The following is a 17,603-nucleotide window of genomic DNA, read 5'->3' on the forward strand; positions in this document are numbered from 1 at the left end:
AAAGAGCTTACAATACCAATATATCTGAGGAGACAGATGGATACACACAGTCCAGCAGAGGAGTACAAGAAACAATGACAGCCTAACCATTAAGTCTTTGGTAGGCTTCATGGCAGAGGAGTTTTAAGGAGAGATTTGGAGGAGGATAATGAGTTGGTTTTGCAGATGTTTATAGGGAGCTTCTTCCAAGTGAGAGAGGCAGCATGGGAATTGTCCACACTACACCACACTGCTCAAGGCTCGTAATGATGGAACTACATTGGAAACAAACAGCTTGGATTTTAGGTAGTTTATTCCCTCAGCCTGCAAGAGTCTATTACAGATGCAGGCTGTATTAGTACAGATCCTATTTAGGACCATGTACATCTTACAACTTCCCTCCCACCCAAACAAAATACTCAAACCAGGGTACATACAAAAGAACAAAGTAAGGTATAAAACAAGGTTTTGTATTTCCACACCCTGTCCCCCCCCCAACAAGGTTACATGGAACTCTAACACAAACCGAACACTGCAACTAATTAACAATGTGGTACAGCAGTGTTAAACAGCGATACTCAGCATACATTTAATATCCTGAATACCAGGAAGTTGGGGGTATTCTCAGGAAATACAATGGTAAAGCCACAGATTGCTATAATGGTTATTGTTACACAAGAAACCAAAGGTGAATGACCCTTTTCAAATGGGGGGGAAAAAAACATTACTCAAACAGTCTCCCACCTGCTTTTTTTGGATGTGACTTGGATCTTCACAATTGTTACCGACATGACATTTGTTTGCCATGTTGCACTGGGGGAAATGTGTATGTCAGATATGTTGCTAAATTGCCAGCTTTGAGTACATACTGATCACCTGCATACAGTGACGGTAATCATGTATCAGAAGGTAGCTTTAGTCAAATGGATTACTGATTGGATTTCAGAACAACTTTCCCCTTCCCAGATTTAATACTGACACATAATTCAGAAAGTTTAGACTTAAGTCATTTCACTGGGCTTCTTACAGAAATTCCTAATACAAAATACCATGCAAGGATGTGGAATACAACTTCCCTCCTGTTTTTTGATTATAAGTTTGGTAAATCACCAGCACTGATTTAACACTTATTAATCCACCCATAAGAGACTTAACTTTAAAAAAGAATAAAAGCGTTACGTAATGTTTTTGAAACTTAAAGGAATAAAACTTGAACAGTAGACGTTAGGAAATGGAAAACTTAAAAACAAAATAAAACGCCACAAAACCTTTCCAACCCTATACTTTGATGTAAATGCCTTTTTTAATGTTGACCTGAAGGGCACAAGTCAAGCCATCTGAAGCACTTCAGGATTTCTGCTAAGCTAAAAATAAGGGTCTTTGAGAATCTCTGGAAAGGAAGGCTGCTTTCTTACACATAGAGCTGGTTTCACTGATATGTTGGCACATGGGGAAGCAGAGCCATTGCCAAATCAGACATACTAGTCTCGCTGTGCTCAAAGTGAGAGGCAGATCACATGCTAAGTCATTAGACCACAGATGGGCAAACTACGTCCGGCAGGCCACATCCAGCCCGCAGGACCCTTCTGCCCGGCCCCTGAGCTCCTGGCTCCTCCCCTGCAGCCTCAGCGCTCCACCAGCACAATGCTCTGGGTGGCCAGGCAGCACAGTTGCAGAGCCGCGGCCTGACCTGGTGCTCTGTAGCGCCACCAGCCACCGGTGCTCCAGGGAGTGTGGTAAGGGGGCAGGGAGGGTTGGGTAGGGGTCAGGGTAGTCAAAGAGTGGGGAACAGGGGGTTGGATGGGGCAGGAGACCCAGGAGGGGCCATCAGGGGGCAAGAAGTGGGGGGTTGGATAGAAGCTGGGCCACGCCTGGCTGTCTGGGGGGAGACAGCCTCCCCTAACCGGCCCTCCATAAAATTATGGAAACCCGATGTGGCCCTCACGCCAAACTTTGCCTGCCCCTGCATTAGACTGCTTTAGCATTTGCTAGACATGCTTTACATGTTGCCAAAGAAGCAACTAGAACAGGTTTAACAATGGCACAATCTCTTGCCATGGGATCCTCTGCTTTGGGTAGCTAATTTCTAGGATTTAGCTCTTTATTTAACTGGAGAACACAAAGCCGGCCTTTGAAAGTTTTTCCTTTTACCAGCATCAACTATCTACTGATGGAGAAAGCTCACTGGTTGCAGGCTCCTCTCTTGCTTTGTCCTTCCAACAAACCCGTTGTAAACACCTGAAGTTAAAAATCCACAGCTGCTGAAGCAGTTTTAGAACAGCTGCACAGCGGGAGGTGGCTGAAGTTTCACTGAGAAGCAAATCAACTTGCAAATGACAGGATAAGCATGATTCCACATAGCCAGGTTCTCTTCCAGATGTAAACCATGATAATACCTAGAACTGAAAGAAGCAGCAATATGCTGCTCCATCACTGCTCAATTTGGCAACGCTAAATACATAATCAGGTTTGCCGCCTGGCATTTCAGAGTTCATCAGAAGCAACCTGTTCTCTGGTTTATGGGAACTGGCAGTAATTCTGCCCACTTTAAAATGATGGTTCCTTCAGATTTAATGAAGCAGCTAAGGAGAAGTTCCTGAAGTTAAAATATAAAATAAAGCAACCTAGATCACAGAATAAATTAAAAGAACATGATATCTGTACAACGAGCAGTTTCCCGTTATACTGTCAGTAGGCTTCCTGTAGGTGTTGCATTTTAGTTGTGTGAAAAGCCTCAGAGAAGCACCACTCCCCATCCCACTTCACTACAGTGTGTTACACTGCCAACAAAAACCAATCAGAGCTGCAGTTGAAAGGAAAGACTTGAGAATGCCATGGTAGGGGTTGCCTGTTAGCAGAAATTAGGTCTCAGTGCAATCCAGATGACTCGCCTGCAGTGGTATTAGCTTCATTTGACTGTACTTAAATAATAAAATAAGGCATAGTTTTAAAACAGGCACTAAAATAATCTCACCATTAACACTTACACAGCACATGCCAGCTCAAGCCACCGCACCTACAGTAGGCTGTTGGGTAGCTGTTTCTATGTATGCCATAGAAGAGAATCCATTTCCATGAACCATGTTGTGGAAGGCATACAGAAAAGTCATCTTTGCAGTCAGCATGCAAATCACTAGGTCAACAGGAGCAGCATGGTGAATACAAGTGTTCCATATTGTTTCTCTTATCACTTCCAGCAAGACTGACAAGAATGCAAAGTTGTCCATGGAGTGAGTTGGTGCATGATAATCATGACCAAGGAACAGATACTCTTCTCCCCTCCCACTTCAGTTTTCCTACATGGTGAGCAGTCTTCCGCTGCCCATCAATACAGCTCTTAGAGTTTCTTCAGGCGACTGTACAGTTCCCTTTTGCTCTTCTCACCTGCCCATGTTCTACTTTTCGTGCGGAACCTTTTCAAGTCTTCCTTAAAGTCCTCATGGTGCATGGGGCGGTAGCTTTGGGGTTCACAATAGTTCTAGGAAAGAGAAGCTGGTTTCACATCAATTTGTCATTGCTTCATGTACAAATGACATTCCTATCTGAACCCTGTCAGACCCCAGGTCCCAAGCAAACAAGCTCATGCTTACAACCTTCCATACAACTACCCAACCATCCTATCACCGTGGCATCTAGAACCAGGCCCCAAATTGCAATTTAACAACTGGTTAAGGTGGTTTAAGTCAACATGCACAAACTGAACTCATCATTCAGCTCTACTTGACATCTTTCTCCTGAAGATGGCCCGGCTTTGAGAGAGCTGACAACCTTATGTTCACATTGTTCCCATCCGAAAGCCTCTTCCCAAGAAACACTCTTCCCACCAATGAAACCAACAGAGCACAGCAACACTACACAGCCATTTAGGAAATAGAAACAGTGTCCACCCTGTGAGTGTAGGAGAAATTTGGCTAGGACACCAGTCTTAAGTGGAACTTACAAAATACAAAGAAATGGATTTATTTGCAATAGAAAGGCTAGGAAGGGGGGAAGGGAGCACGGTTGGTTTACTTTATTTTTAAAAGAACACTCTCCTTGCCTATGCTGGAATGGTATGGAGAGCTAGCTGGAGAACTGGTAGAATAAGGGCATGGCACCAAAGAAATGGAACCTGATTGAGATGGAAAGCAATTTTTATTCAAACTTTTAAATGCACTAAGGCAGAAAAAGCGGTAAGAGATTTAATATCACCCTTCAAAATAAGGGCTGAGCATACCCTGAAGAGCCCCAGCAAAGACCAGATTTGACATTTCTGATATTTCTAATGTAAAAACGAGCTGAGAATCTATGGGAAAAAACTCAAGCTTTTGATCATCATACAGCGTCAGACAATGACAAACCCATGTTTCTCCTTTGTTCTTGCTTTCATGAAGAATATCATGGATTTTAAAACTACAAAAGGTCAATTTTATACCTCATCCAAGAGACATTGGTGAGTGCCAGAGTGACTATAATAGGTAGCTTTGAGGTGTTGAGAGGGTTTAGGCAAGAGCCTTTGTGACGCATGGCTAGAAAGGGTTGAACATCCTGCATAATAAATAACCCTCAAAAGACATGTGGGGAGATAATGTTTGTGTTTTTGTATATTTATATATGTATGACTAGGGTCCACAATGTAATCAACAGTCCCTGTTTATGCTGTATTCTGATATCATTTAAACAAATTGTAAACATGGGATATCTCGGTATTCATCTCTCTTTGAAATATACTATGAATGGGGGAGGAACAAGCAAATGGCCTTATGTTAATTTGTATAGCTAAGTACTGGTGATGGACCTCCTTCAAAGTCATCCTAATTACCTTTTGTTCCCTGAAGAACTCCAGCTTGTCAAAAGACATGGAATTGTACAAAAGATCTTTGGATCCTATTCTGTCATCCCAGATCTGCTTAAGCTTCATCAGGGGAAGTTTAAGTTGCAAGACTGAGGTCCCAGTTATGCTGGTATGCCCTGAATGAGAGATTTGGACATTGGACTATGACCTATGAACTGAATTCTATAGGAACTCTTTGCAACTACAAAGCTCACCAACTCTGCTATGAATCTAAACCTCAATGGATTGAACTCATGTCTGTATGTATATTCATTTTTTAACCATACTCTCTCTCTCGTTTTTTTAATAAATTTTAGTTTAGTTAATAAGAACTGGCTGTAGCATGTATTTGGGTAAGATCTGAAACATTCATTAACCTGGGAGGTGATGTGTCCGATCCTTTGGGATTGGTAGAACCTTTTCTTTTATATGATGAAATAAGATTTTCAGAAATCATATTTGACCTGGGTACCTGGAAGGAGGCCTGAGGCTGGATCACTTTAAGGGAACTGTGTTGTTTGGACTTCTGAGTAACCAGTAAGGTAATAAAGAAGCTGTTTTATGCTGGCTTGGTGAATCTAAGTATTGGAATATCCACCAGCTTTTGGGGGTTTGGCTGCCTCATTCTTTGCAGTTCACCCTAATTGAGTGACCACAGCTGGCCCCCACTAGGACCCCGGTCACAACCTTTATTGCAAAAACTCCTCAAATGGCAAATTAATCATAGCAATCAATCTAGTCTTGTAGCACAGCAAGACCACTATGTACAAAAGAGCAAGAATCAAGTATAGTGCAGTGAAATACTCTTCATCTGTTCAGAAGCACAGTTGAAGCCCTATAGCTGAATTTAGCTGGAGAGAGAGGCATTTCTTCAATGTTATCCCTGTTGTGAAGAGTGAAAACAAAAGGGCAATGAGAAGTTAATAAATGAGCGATCCTTACTTGGCATCTTAAGAAGAAGTCCTTATAGCCCCCCTTTAGCACATAGAGCTCTGGATAATGCAGGTTGGGGTACTCGTTCCCCAGTCTGTCTCTCTCTCTCACAAACCGGCACCTGTAATAGGGACAGAAGTTAAAACCTACAAACCTGAGTTTAGAAGGGAAGTTATATTTGCGCAAACCACATTCCTAACCTGTGCCTCCCGATACTCCAAGAACAGAGTACAGCAGCCAGCCATCACCTGTTAGAAACAATTGCTGTACTGTCTGACAAATTCTGAAAATAGTTGTCTATCAGGAACGACAGAGCCACCGCCTACTACAGGAAATTGCGTAAGCGGTTGACACGCTGCTATCTAAAGTCTTAAGCCACCTTCAAAAGCTTACTAGTAACAACTGTGTCACTAGCACAGCTGTGGGGTTCCAATCCCAGGATAGGTAGGACCATGCTCAGATACTCACATTCGGGGACCCCGCTCTGAGGAGAACTCACAGTGGAATACTATTATTACTCGTTTGTTCTCTGATGGCATGATAGGCTTCTTCAGCAGGAAATCCTCCACATCCTCTTCCATGTGGAGGTTTACAGCACCCTGGGAAGGCAGAGTCGCAACTAAGCATACAGCACAAGGTAGGAGGGGAGATGTAACAAAGCCACTTCTATCTTCTTGTTGAGCACAGTTGCTTTGCTGTTTACACTCCTTGGAGAGCAGTACTCTCTGCTGGAAGAGCTCCCGTTCTTGTGGTCACTTGGGTGACTGCACAACGTCGGTAGGATTTAGGATTTAGCTTTCCACCTCAAAGCACAGGGCTCTGTTGAACTGCTTTTTCAAACTAGCCAGCTTACTCAAGCAGCACCCTTCAGAATAACTGCTCACATGTCAAAGCTTGTGTAAGAGAATAACATCATTTCTTCTACAGCTAGAATATTAACATTTAGTTCAAGTAAACTGAATGTCCGATTAAACTACGGAAGATTTTAATATCCGTTTCCCGAGAGACAATAGGTACCCTAACACTCTGATTCTTCTACAGAGAAACAAGTGTACGGCCAGTCCTCTACAATTGCCCTACACTTCCCATTAAGGCACTCCCTGCTTCCAGCCAAGGAGAGCTGAGTGTTCCTCCCTTCAGAGGGAAAGCTAATCCAGAGATCACGAAGAGTGAGCTTAGTCCTAAACAATTTGTACAGCACACAGCACAACATGGTCCCAATTGTGTTTGGGGACTTTGGGCAGGGCTGTAATATAATTTTAAATACAAGATCAGACACCATCTCCTTAACCTGAAGGGGCAACAAAAGAAAAAAAAACCCTCAGCAGCCAGCCTTCCCTTGGATTTTCTCATGAATAGTTAAGAATGAGCATCTTTAAAGATACTTCCCAGTGCTCCCTGATTTGCCCAAAGGGTAGCCATACATCAGACACCTATACATTTCTCCTGCAGGGTCACTGTACCTTGATATGGCCTCCCTCATATTCATATGGATATCTGCAGTCAATTATCACACACTCCTTAATGAAGCTTGCAAACTTCCCAGTCAGCACAGATACAATCTGCACAGAAAAAGAAGATTTCAGGAGTTTATCTTATGTGCTACATGAGTTTGCTTCCTTGTAAAAAGCAATTTCTTATTGCCGCTGGGATACATACCATTTCTGGGTCAATATATTTTAAATCTTGATGCTTCCCATCTACAGTGTGGAAAAGGTAATCCTAAAAAAGAAAACAAAGGCTAACTCAGACTGAGGAAATCCCATTTATGACAGTGTAAACCATACATCTCAGTTACAGAATGTCTAGTTATTGATTTTATAGCACCCACTAGTATAACTAGACACTCAGATCAGCAGAGGCACCTGCCCATTATTTTTTTTATTATTAATTTGGCATAGGCAATCTGGTCAAGCCAAGCCACAGCGTTCTTAATAATAGTCAAGGCATGAAGACTTCCAGAAAGTTGAGTCATTTTGCAGTCCTCCATGTGTGTCATGGTTTGTGGCTGCCCACACTGACATAGTAGCCAGTCTAAAACTCCACCCACCCACAAGACCTTACAATCTAAAGAGGCAGAGGGAAAATGGATGCAATTTTAACAGTTTGTAGGGAGTTAGAGAATTATGAATATTGTGGGAAAGGATTGAGAATACCTCACAAGGGTGAGGAGTTAATTAGTAAATGATTGTTAAAGTACTTTAATGCTTAGCATTTATAGAGCACTCAGACATGCACTGTTGGAGCAAGAGAGAACCTGACTTGGGTTAGTTTGACACACAAAGATGCTATTAAAAAAAAAAAAAAAAATCAATGTTACCTTTGAGAAATCGCCAATAAGATTTCTTTGGTCACTGTCCAAAATGCTCTCAATCTCTGAGGATGACTGAGTTCTAATTAGTTTCAGACTCTACAGGAACAACAGTTAGAGAAGATTGCTGAGTAACAATGGCCTATTATCCTTTCCCACAGAGAATCAATGCACTTCACTAAGAGTGGACACTAACATCAATTGGTATATATCATAGAACACCTAAATCCTGGCCTGCCACACCCTCAAATTTATTTTCACTTGGGATCACAATGGAAGACCTGAGCTTAAGCCCACCTAACCCATCCTCTAACGTCATGCATTAGGAGACTACAGCTTGTCAGACGAACAGTTATCTACCTGGAAGATCATTGTTCTCTTGAACATCCTTATTATAATTTATAAAAGAATTGGATACCTAGCCTCACAAAATGAAACTGATTAGACAAGGGTTAATGTCAGATTATTAGGCCACCAACCATTGCTTCTTCAGAAGTTGTTCCAGGCACATTTCTCCTCCTTTTGCTGTTTCCTGGAGAGGTCTCTTCTTGGGACCTTTCCATTCTTTTCAGGGCAGTCCTAGCCACACCACTGGGCAGAGATGGTGATCCAAACAATCTGCACCGTTTAATCTGGAAAAGAAGCAGAGAAAAATTAGACACTCCCCCCAGCCAAGGATGAGGTTAAAGTCTAGATCAGTCTCAAACTTAAAGTTTCCTGCAAACATGTTTATAGAAGATTTCATTAGAGCATGAGTGGGTGTTGGACGGTCACTGCAAAGTAGCTGAGACATAATTTGGTGCCACAGCCAGGTGACCTCTTTTAACTTCAATACTGGGCCATATATTTAGTTGCCATGCAAGAAACCTGGGTCCTAATCACTGTTCTCCCTAATTTTTTTTAATTTTTCATGTGCAGAATGAATTTTATGTGCACCAATATGAAGGTCATGTGTCACACATCACCTCCATACTGGTGCACATAAAATTCATGTGGTGGGGATGGGGCTGAGGGGTTCGGAGGTGGAAGGGGGCTCAGGGCTGGGGCAGAGGGTTGGCATGTATGGGGGGTGAGGGCTCCAGGTGGGGGTGCAGGCTCTGAGCTGGGGCTGGGGATGAGGGATTTAGGGTGCAGGAGTGTGCTCCGGGGCTACGGCAGGGAGCGAGGACCCCCTCCCCCCGGGGCCATGGGATAGGTGCCCCTCCCCCGGCAGCAGCAGGTCCTGGACAGGGCTGAGTTGGGGCTGGGGGGGGGAGAGGGAAAGGGGCACCTAGGCCATGGCAGGTCCGGGCCAGGGCTATGTTCGGGCCAACCCTCCCCTAGCAGGTCCAGGGCTGGAGCACCCACAAAGAAAAAAGTTAACGGGTGCTACACATAAGCACCCACTGGCAGCCTAGCTCCCCCTCCCCCCAGCACCTCTCATCTGCTGGCAGCCCCACTGACAAACTCCTCCCCCTCACTCCCAGCACCTCCCGCCTGCTTCGAATAGCTGTTTTGCAGCATGTAGGAAGGGAGGGAGAGGAGCAGCGATGGGGCGCACTTGAGGGAGGAGGTGAGGAAGAGGCAGGGCAGAGTGGGGTAAGAACTTGGGGGGGTGTTGAGTACTCCTGGCTAGAGGGGAAGTTAGCGCCTATGAGTGCCCCTCCCCCAGCAGTTGGGGCTGGGAGAGGGGTGCCCCCCCGGCCACGGCAGGTCCCAACTGGGTGGGTTCCCTGAGTACCTGCGCAGCATTACAAATGCTGCTGTGCCACGCTGTTTGTAGGGATCCTAGGTCCCAATGTTGGTCTCTTGCTATGCAGGTTTACCGAGTTTGGGGAACACTACAAGAGACACATGCTCTGCCCTTCGGGTGAGGGAGTGTTTTGTAGAGCTTGACAGCAAATCCTCTGGCAGATTACAGAACTGAGTTGATGGACTGTGAAGGGAATCCAGACTTCAGCCTTAAAAGATGGTGGCTGGAGGCATTACAGATGGGTGTACGCAGAATGGGTTGGAGAGACATTTGTAAGACTCTGTTTAGGATGCAAACTTTGGACATCTCGCAAATTGCTGAAGCTTTAAATCCTATAGACACTGTCCTACTGTTTCCAAATGCTCTAGTCATTAGGCAGGCTAAGGTTAAGAGCAAACATGTAGGGACTACCATGCCCTGGATCCTGAGAGGTACAGGCTCAATGTCGTAATTATGGTCACATGTCTCAAGGGCAGTTTTCGAAAGCCATATTAGCAAACATATGGCTTGAGTGTACGAGGGATGCCAACTAAGAGTAATGATTTAATCTGTATTTAATAAGGAATTTCAATGGTCTAGATGGCCTTTTGAAAGAGATGCAAGTTTCATTATGTTGGGATGGGACACTTACGTAGTTGTCTGCTTTTCTCATGACCAGTGGAGCCGTCCAAAGGCTTGCCACACCAGATGGCATCTCTTCATTGTTCTGAGGAAGCAGAAAGTTCTATCACATTTCAGGAGAACACATTTTATCATGGACAGTGATTATACAACATGTCTAAGGCTTTTGCCCAGCTCAAGCAGCCATTTAAATTTAATGCAGGTGGCAGAACAGTTCTTTGGGATTACTTATTCATTCACAACTGGGGGAACTACCGTTTATCTGGTAATTCTTAGATTAGCAGGAACTCCAATCTAATGAAGACTAGGATACTGGAAAGGCAGAGTCTTAAAGCTGTTGTAAGGGAAGTTACAGCAATTGATTCATTTAGCAAAAACTCCATTTATGGTTTTTAAAAATGTTACTTTACAACTTTAAGAGTCTCCTGCTCTCACGCATTCAAATAGGAACAGCATCCTGTTTTAAGCAAAGGATTGCAAAGAAGGTACATCCAATTCTGGGCTTACCAATCATGACTCCATCCCCAGAAATATGGCTTCTCCATTAAATACCCCACTGTAGACAGATTTTTTTCCTTCCCACTATTTCCTGGGCATTCCCCAGTAAATTGCAATGTAAGTATTTTATCATCAACATAGGAACAGCAGCAAATTGTCTCCATTTAACTGCTACTGTCTGCTGGTGAGGAACTGAAGTGACAAGGTCTACAGTCTACTGTTAGAAGCAGAAGCATAACATTTCTGTAATTCTATGAAAGGCAATAAGAGGTGGAAAAGACTACAGCTATGTCTATGCTAGCACTTTTGTTAGTAAAACACTTGTCAGTCAGGAGTATGAAAAAACCCACCCCCATGACGGACACAAGTTTCACTGACAAAAGCACCCGCGTGGACAGTGCTGTCAGCAGGAGACGCTCTCCCGCCGACATAGCTACCACCACTTTGGGGTGGTTTAATTATACCGGTGGAAGAACTCTCCCCCACCAGCACAGAGTGGCTACATAGGAAACCATACAGCTGTGCTGCTGTAAGGTCTGTAGTGTAGACACGGTCTACAGCATTAAGTCCTCTTGGAGGATCATCTGCAATTACCAACTTTTTGCCTCTTGTGATGAAAAAATTCTATTGTTCTATCTATCTTAGTTATTGTAGTTACTCAACATAGATGTTCACCCTGGACAAATACCATTAACAGATTGTTGATGGCCCTACAAGGCTTAACTAGAATTTACATTACTATGGTCACTTAAAAACCTGCATCAAGACTCTGCACTCAGGACATTATATATACACATTACTTCTAAATAAGTGTTCAGTACAGACACAGGAATGCTGTCCCCTGCAAGCATAAATCAACCACTCCCCTTTCACGTACCTTCAAGTCCTCCCCATCCAATATATCTAGGAATCCATCATCTTCTTCCTCAGTGTCAGGGGAAGTTAGAGATGATTGCTGTATGAAAGCAGGCCTATAGTTTCCCAAGTCACCTTCAGGGGCTTCACCAGTGGGAAACTGGAAAGAAGACATTTTGGTTGAATGGCAGCCTCCATCCAGCCCTTTATTCTGGGGATTGTGTGTGACACTGACAGGCCAGCAGGTCAGAGCCATAGGCCAATTCACTTGTGTGTGAATATCAAAGAAACGTTAAGTGTACTAGTATGCACAGACCAATTCACTGATGTGTTAATAGGTATTGTTTTCACCTATCCATACCCTGTTGATTGCTATCACGTTACATTTGTATATTCCTGTACTTACTTAATCATAGATCAAAACTGAGTGTTAGTATTCAGATGAGAATTTACTTGATGTGTAAACTTCATGAAAACTAATGAAGGATTGTTATGTGCCATTACATTATAATTTACATAGCGTATATCCTGGTAATTAAGTTTACCCATCAAATGCAATTGGACCTTTGGAAATACAAATGAAGAAGGTTGCTAACTTCAAAGCATGGGTCATTATGTTCCACAATGGAAATTCAGACTCAGTATGCATTTAGTCAAAGCAGAAGTCCATGCTGTGAAAGAAAACACTTGCCAGATGGCTTTCAGTGGAAAGGAGCTATAAGAATGGATCCAGGGAATGAGACTGTCTTTGAACTATTTGGACAATCACAGAGAAGCATTTCAGATGCAAGACAGAGATCCCCAAAGTTATTCTGGGTAACCTTGAGAGATTTATGGAAGACTAGCAGATTATTACATCTTTGCTTTCATTTTGGACTTACAAACTTAGACTCACCTGTTAATGTATTTTACCTGCTTTAACCTCTCAATAACTTCATTTATTTTTCTTAGCTACTGAATCTTTAGTTAGTTTACTAGAGAAACTGGCTGCCAGCCTTGTCTTTGGTGTGACATAGAGAGTATCCATTGACTTGGGGTAAGTGACTGATCCTTTGGGGTTGCAAACGTGGTGTGATTTTTGGTTTTAATAACCTTTTATCACTAAGATCAGTTTGTGTGGCAAACAGGCTGAAAGGTCTAAAGGGACGGTCTGTGGCTCCATGGTAACACTGGTATAGTGATCCAGGAGTGCACTTTTGTTACTGTCTTTGTGAAATCTAATTATAGAATATATCACCAGTTTGGGGTGTCTGCCCTATTTTCTGACCTGAGATTGGCACTCACAATTGTGAGCCACTCCAGACAGCATGACACTATGGTCTCCCTTCTAGATGACTAGGAATACTGGTTCTAGCAGCTAAGGCAGTGCCATTCCTTGAAATGGATTTACAGGAGTTGTTCACATGGTCACCCCACCTATTCATCAACTGGCTTAGGCAGCTCCAAACCTGGCTCTGGTACTGTTATTTGGCCAGCAGAATAGTGAAAAACTTCATTGCTAGTTTTTCATTAAGGGATAATCCTGCATTCTGGAAAATTATACAATCCAGCACGTTTGCAAAGAGGAGCTCACTTCCAGGATGGTGCAGAGAGAGGAGGTCTCAGTAACAGGAGGTTACCCAAGTCTCCAGGTTTTGTGCATGCAGCCAGGAGACTTTCAGAAAGAAGAGGGATCACCATAGTTAAGTAGTAGATGAAAACCAAAGTCCCCAATTCCCTGCTTCTATATAGTGGTCTTGGCCCCTTTCCTGGCCAAGCAACAGAACTTGCCATAGAATAGTACTTCATCCCTATATTATAAATGCAATTTTATTCTTTTAAACGCATCTAAATTTCAACACAGCTGTCTGCTTCACTGCAGAACCAGCAACACAACAAAAAGATTAATCCAATCCATGCTTTGTTAGACATCCACGCTCACTTGACTTATTGCCGTTTAGCTCAAGTTTCATGAAGGATTATAGTCAGTAACTACTTGTGGTGTTTTGGTAACACCCCTAGCTGATCTCCCATATTCAGGGTACAATGAGATTTTTCCCAGCGTTAAAGCCTGAAAGCTGGGTGGACTTTTTTTTCCAGCTCAGTGTGTTATCAATAAAGATGAAGAAAGTAGTCGGTGCTTCTTCCCTCCCCCACTCCCAGAGCATCATGTCTCCGGACCACCGCTTCAGTGTGCTTTTTCTCCTAGAACCAAGCAAGCCTACGGCTAGGCAGAGGGTTCGTTGCCAAGGACAGCCTGATACATACCATCCGAGCTGGGGCAGAGTTCTGTCTTTGCCCAAAAACATCTTTTCCATCTTCAAGGGAACGGACACGCAGACAACTACGAGAAGCGGGCCTGGTTGGCTTCTTAAACTCAAAGGACTCCTTAATGAAAGGGAGCAAGGCAAGCATTTTATCAAACCAACGAAGCTTACAGGTTGAAGGGCCCATTGCACAGAAATTTTACAGCCCCCTCTTGGACTCAGCTCCCTGCAGTCCAAGGGAGTAAGTAAATCTTTCAGCATATGTGCATTTCCAAAGGAAAGTTGTTATAATAGTGATTAATATAGGAGAATTAGACCTACTTTCTCAGAGTATCCTTTACAGTCAACTATCAGCCCTGCACCTATCAAACTTTCCAGCAAGAGTCTTGTCTAATCATTTCAAAGGCAGCCAGATCTGTGCCTAAATCACTAGAATGAACTTGCTGTTGTGCGACAAGCTGCGCCCTCCTCCCATTACTCCTGAGAATGACAGATAGATTTCTGCAGAAATCTGAGTCCTTGTAAGATTTCTTCATTGATCAAATTCACAGCTAGTTGGTCTGTAATGGAGTTGGACTCAATAGCCCCAGACAAGTTCCTTAATGATTTACTCACTCAGTTTAATGAAATCACAGATGTTTACAGTTTGATAATTACAACCTGACAGGTCAATTGTCTGGTGAGGTAAGGGAAAGCCTTGAAAGTAAGAGGGATGACAAGGTAGTAGGTTTGGACTCTAGATCCTCAGCGAAGGTAGGATGCCCTAATTAGGTTAGGGCCTATCCCGCACAGACTAGTTTCAAGATAGGAACATCCCTAGCAAAGAGCTGAAGTGGTCCTAGAAAAATCCTCCATTTTAATAGGGCACAAGAATTAGGGAGCATCCATCTTCCCTTTCCAGTTACCCTCACCTCTCTATAGTTCCCACCCGCCCAATCTCCCCCTTTCTTTCATCAGAATATAGGTCTCACATCCACCTCCTCCCCCTCACTTCTGGTGACATTTGCCCCAGCGGGGGCCCTCCTCCTATCCCCACCCTCACACCTGTCCCGTCGCATGCTACCATTCTTACCCTGACACCCATCTCCTTCCTTTTGCTGTCTGTTGAATACTCCTTCCAGCTCTAAAAAGATCTGTGAAGCAAAGCTTGTCCCTTCCACCAACAGAAGTTAATCCCAACAACATACTGTTGTGCCAACTGTGTCTCCCTAACAAGATCTGTCATTCACAACCTCTTCATATCTCTCCCTCCAGCTTCTGGCTCTCCCAGAACCCTTCATCTGATGCTGCCTCTGTAGCTGCGCTCTTAGGGCTTGTCTACATTACCGGCTGGATAGAGGGGCAGCGATCGATCCAGTGGGGGTCGATTTATCGCATCTAGCTGAGCACTCTCCCCTCGACTCCGGTACTCCACCAGGGTAACAGGCGCAGGCGGAGTTGACGGGGGAGGGTCAGCCATCGACTTACCGCAGTGAAGACACCACGGTAAGTAGATCTAAGTACATAGACTTCAGTTACGTTATTCACGTAGCTGAAGTTACGTTATTCACGTAGCTGAAGTTACGTTATTCACGTAGCTGAAGTTACATACCTTAGATCGATCCCCTCACCCAGTGTAGACTAGGCCTTACAGAGGGCTCTTCTCTTACCCAACCATAACAGATCAGACCCTGGTGGGGGTGGGGCTTCTCTCCAGTTACTGCCACTTTAGATCCCCTCCCCCCCCGATTTCAGCATCACTGTATCTGGTTCTTCTACCCTTCTATGTTGCTATTATTTTCCATCCACCCAACTCCTCCCCATCAGCCTTCCTCTCCAATTTCAACTTTGGCTTTCTCTCCTTTATTTCCCCCACTCATCCTTGGTGACTTCAGCTTCCATGCTGATGACCCATCTGACCCTCTAGCTGCACAATCCTTCACCTAGAGCTCTTTATTCAACCTGGAGTCCTGGTTCAACTCTCCCACTCACCAAAAGGGCCATTCACTTGACTTGGTCTTCAAGAGGCACTACCCTCGATGATCTCTGTTGTGGAGTTCCCTCTCTTCAATCACCACCTGATCTCTTTCAGCACACCCATCAGCCTGTGCCCTCTCACACGGCCTTACTGTGACTTCCAGTCTATCTGCTCTCAGTCCCCTTCTCTTTATAGTATTGTTGTCCTTCTCCCCCATCACAAGGTCTATCCTGCCAACCTCCAGCTCTGGCTCACCTTCAACATCCATTTCCTACACTCCTGCTCTCATGTTGTGAAAATCTTCAGCAGAAATTCTGGGACCAGGCTGACTTCCTCTCTTACAAGTTTGTTCTCTCCTTCAGTTCTGCTATCTTCCTAGCGAGACAAATCTAATTCTTTAACTTAACTGAATCTCACACGCACAATCCCAGCTGCTTTTTCTACCACCTTTGACTCATGCCTCAAACCCTCCCATCCTCCCTCCACTTCTCTGCACAGGTTCTTACTGACTTCTTCCAAGAGAAAACTGACAATATGTGACATGGCCTTCCTCCTCCCCTCACCTTGCCTTCCTGTCCCTGCCTATAATTCTCCTTCTCCCCAGTGAGAGGCAAATGTTTCTCTGTTCTCCTCCTCTAGCCCCTCCACTTACCCTAGTGACCCCAATCCATTTTCTGATCTCCCTCACACCCACTCTCAATCCTTACCTACATTCCTCCTCAACCTCTCACTCTCCTCTGGCTCTTTCCCCTCACAAAAAAAACATACTTTAATCTCCTCCCATTTAAAAAACACCTCATCCTTGACCTAACTTAGCTCTTCAGTTATTGTCTCAGTTCTCATCTCTTTCATTCCTAAGCTCATTGAATGTGCTGTTTACAGTCGACATCCAGAGTTCATCTCCTTCAAATCCATCCTAGATCCTCGCCAATCTGGCTTCCGCCGCTTGCACTCAACTGAAACTGCTCTCATCAATATCTTCCTGGCCAAGACTCAGAACCTGCACCCAGTTCTCCTTGACCAGACAGCTGCCTTTGACACAGTCAACCATGCTCCCCCTCTTGAAATCTTGCCCCCTCTTGGCTTCCGTGACTATCCACTCCTAGTTTTCCCTACCACCTCTCTAATCATGTCTTCAGCACATCCTTTAGAGGATCCTCCTCATCCACCTTCCAATTTCTGTGGCTCTAGAGGGCTCTCTCTTTGGTTCCCTTTTCTTCTCCCTCTACATCTTATCACTGGGTAATATCATCCACAAATTCAAATACCATCTCTATTCTGATGGCTCAGATCTACCTCTCTGCTCTGGACCAGTCTTCTTTTGTCCAAAGTTAAAATTTCAGCCTGATGTTTTCCAGGTGGACATTTCACCATCAACTCAAGCTCAACATGGCTAAACCAGAGCTCTTCCCCCAACTGCCTTCTCAATCACCATGCATGACTACACCATCCTGCCTGTCACTCATGCCTGTAACATGGGCATCATCTTTGACTTGGACTTCTCTAGGGCCTCACATCAAGGCTATGTCTAAGTATTGCCAGTTCTTTCTGCATAACTTCTCTAAGATATGGCCTTTCCTGTCCATCCAAATAGATAAAACTCTTATCCAGGCTTGCATCTTCATTACTGAAATGTCCTTTTTTCTGACTTTGACAAA

At 44.0% G+C, this 17,603-nt stretch overlaps 1 protein-coding gene across 2 annotated transcripts in view; it reads right to left on the reverse strand.

The window, feature by feature from the left end:
* Positions 1-249: 249 nt before the first annotated feature.
* The window catches only part of CDC25A (cell division cycle 25A), a 28,075-nt gene continuing 10,721 nt past the window's right edge, over positions 250-17,603 (reverse strand). Inside the window, exons 7-16 of one of the 2 annotated variants that reach the window (XM_084620278.1) lie at positions 13,990-14,109; positions 11,765-11,902; positions 10,400-10,474; positions 8,516-8,668; positions 8,046-8,135; positions 7,385-7,447; positions 7,189-7,287; positions 6,194-6,324; positions 5,735-5,846; positions 250-3,457 (exon numbers count right to left, since the gene is read on the reverse strand). In XM_084620278.1, coding sequence (XP_084476404.1) covers positions 3,317-3,457; positions 5,735-5,846; positions 6,194-6,324; positions 7,189-7,287; positions 7,385-7,447; positions 8,046-8,135; positions 8,516-8,668; positions 10,400-10,474; positions 11,765-11,902; positions 13,990-14,109 — 1,122 coding nt within the window. In that variant the 3' untranslated portion in view covers positions 250-3,316. The remainder of the gene's footprint in view (positions 3,458-5,734; positions 5,847-6,193; positions 6,325-7,188; positions 7,288-7,384; positions 7,448-8,045; positions 8,136-8,515; positions 8,669-10,399; positions 10,475-11,764; positions 11,903-13,989; positions 14,110-17,603) is intronic. The other variant, XM_084620279.1, reaches the window with a different exon arrangement.

Source organism: Lepidochelys olivacea, assembly GCF_965140295.1.
Source record: "Lepidochelys olivacea isolate rLepOli2 genome assembly, chromosome: 2".
Classification (NCBI taxonomy): domain Eukaryota; kingdom Metazoa; phylum Chordata; order Testudines; family Cheloniidae; genus Lepidochelys; species Lepidochelys olivacea.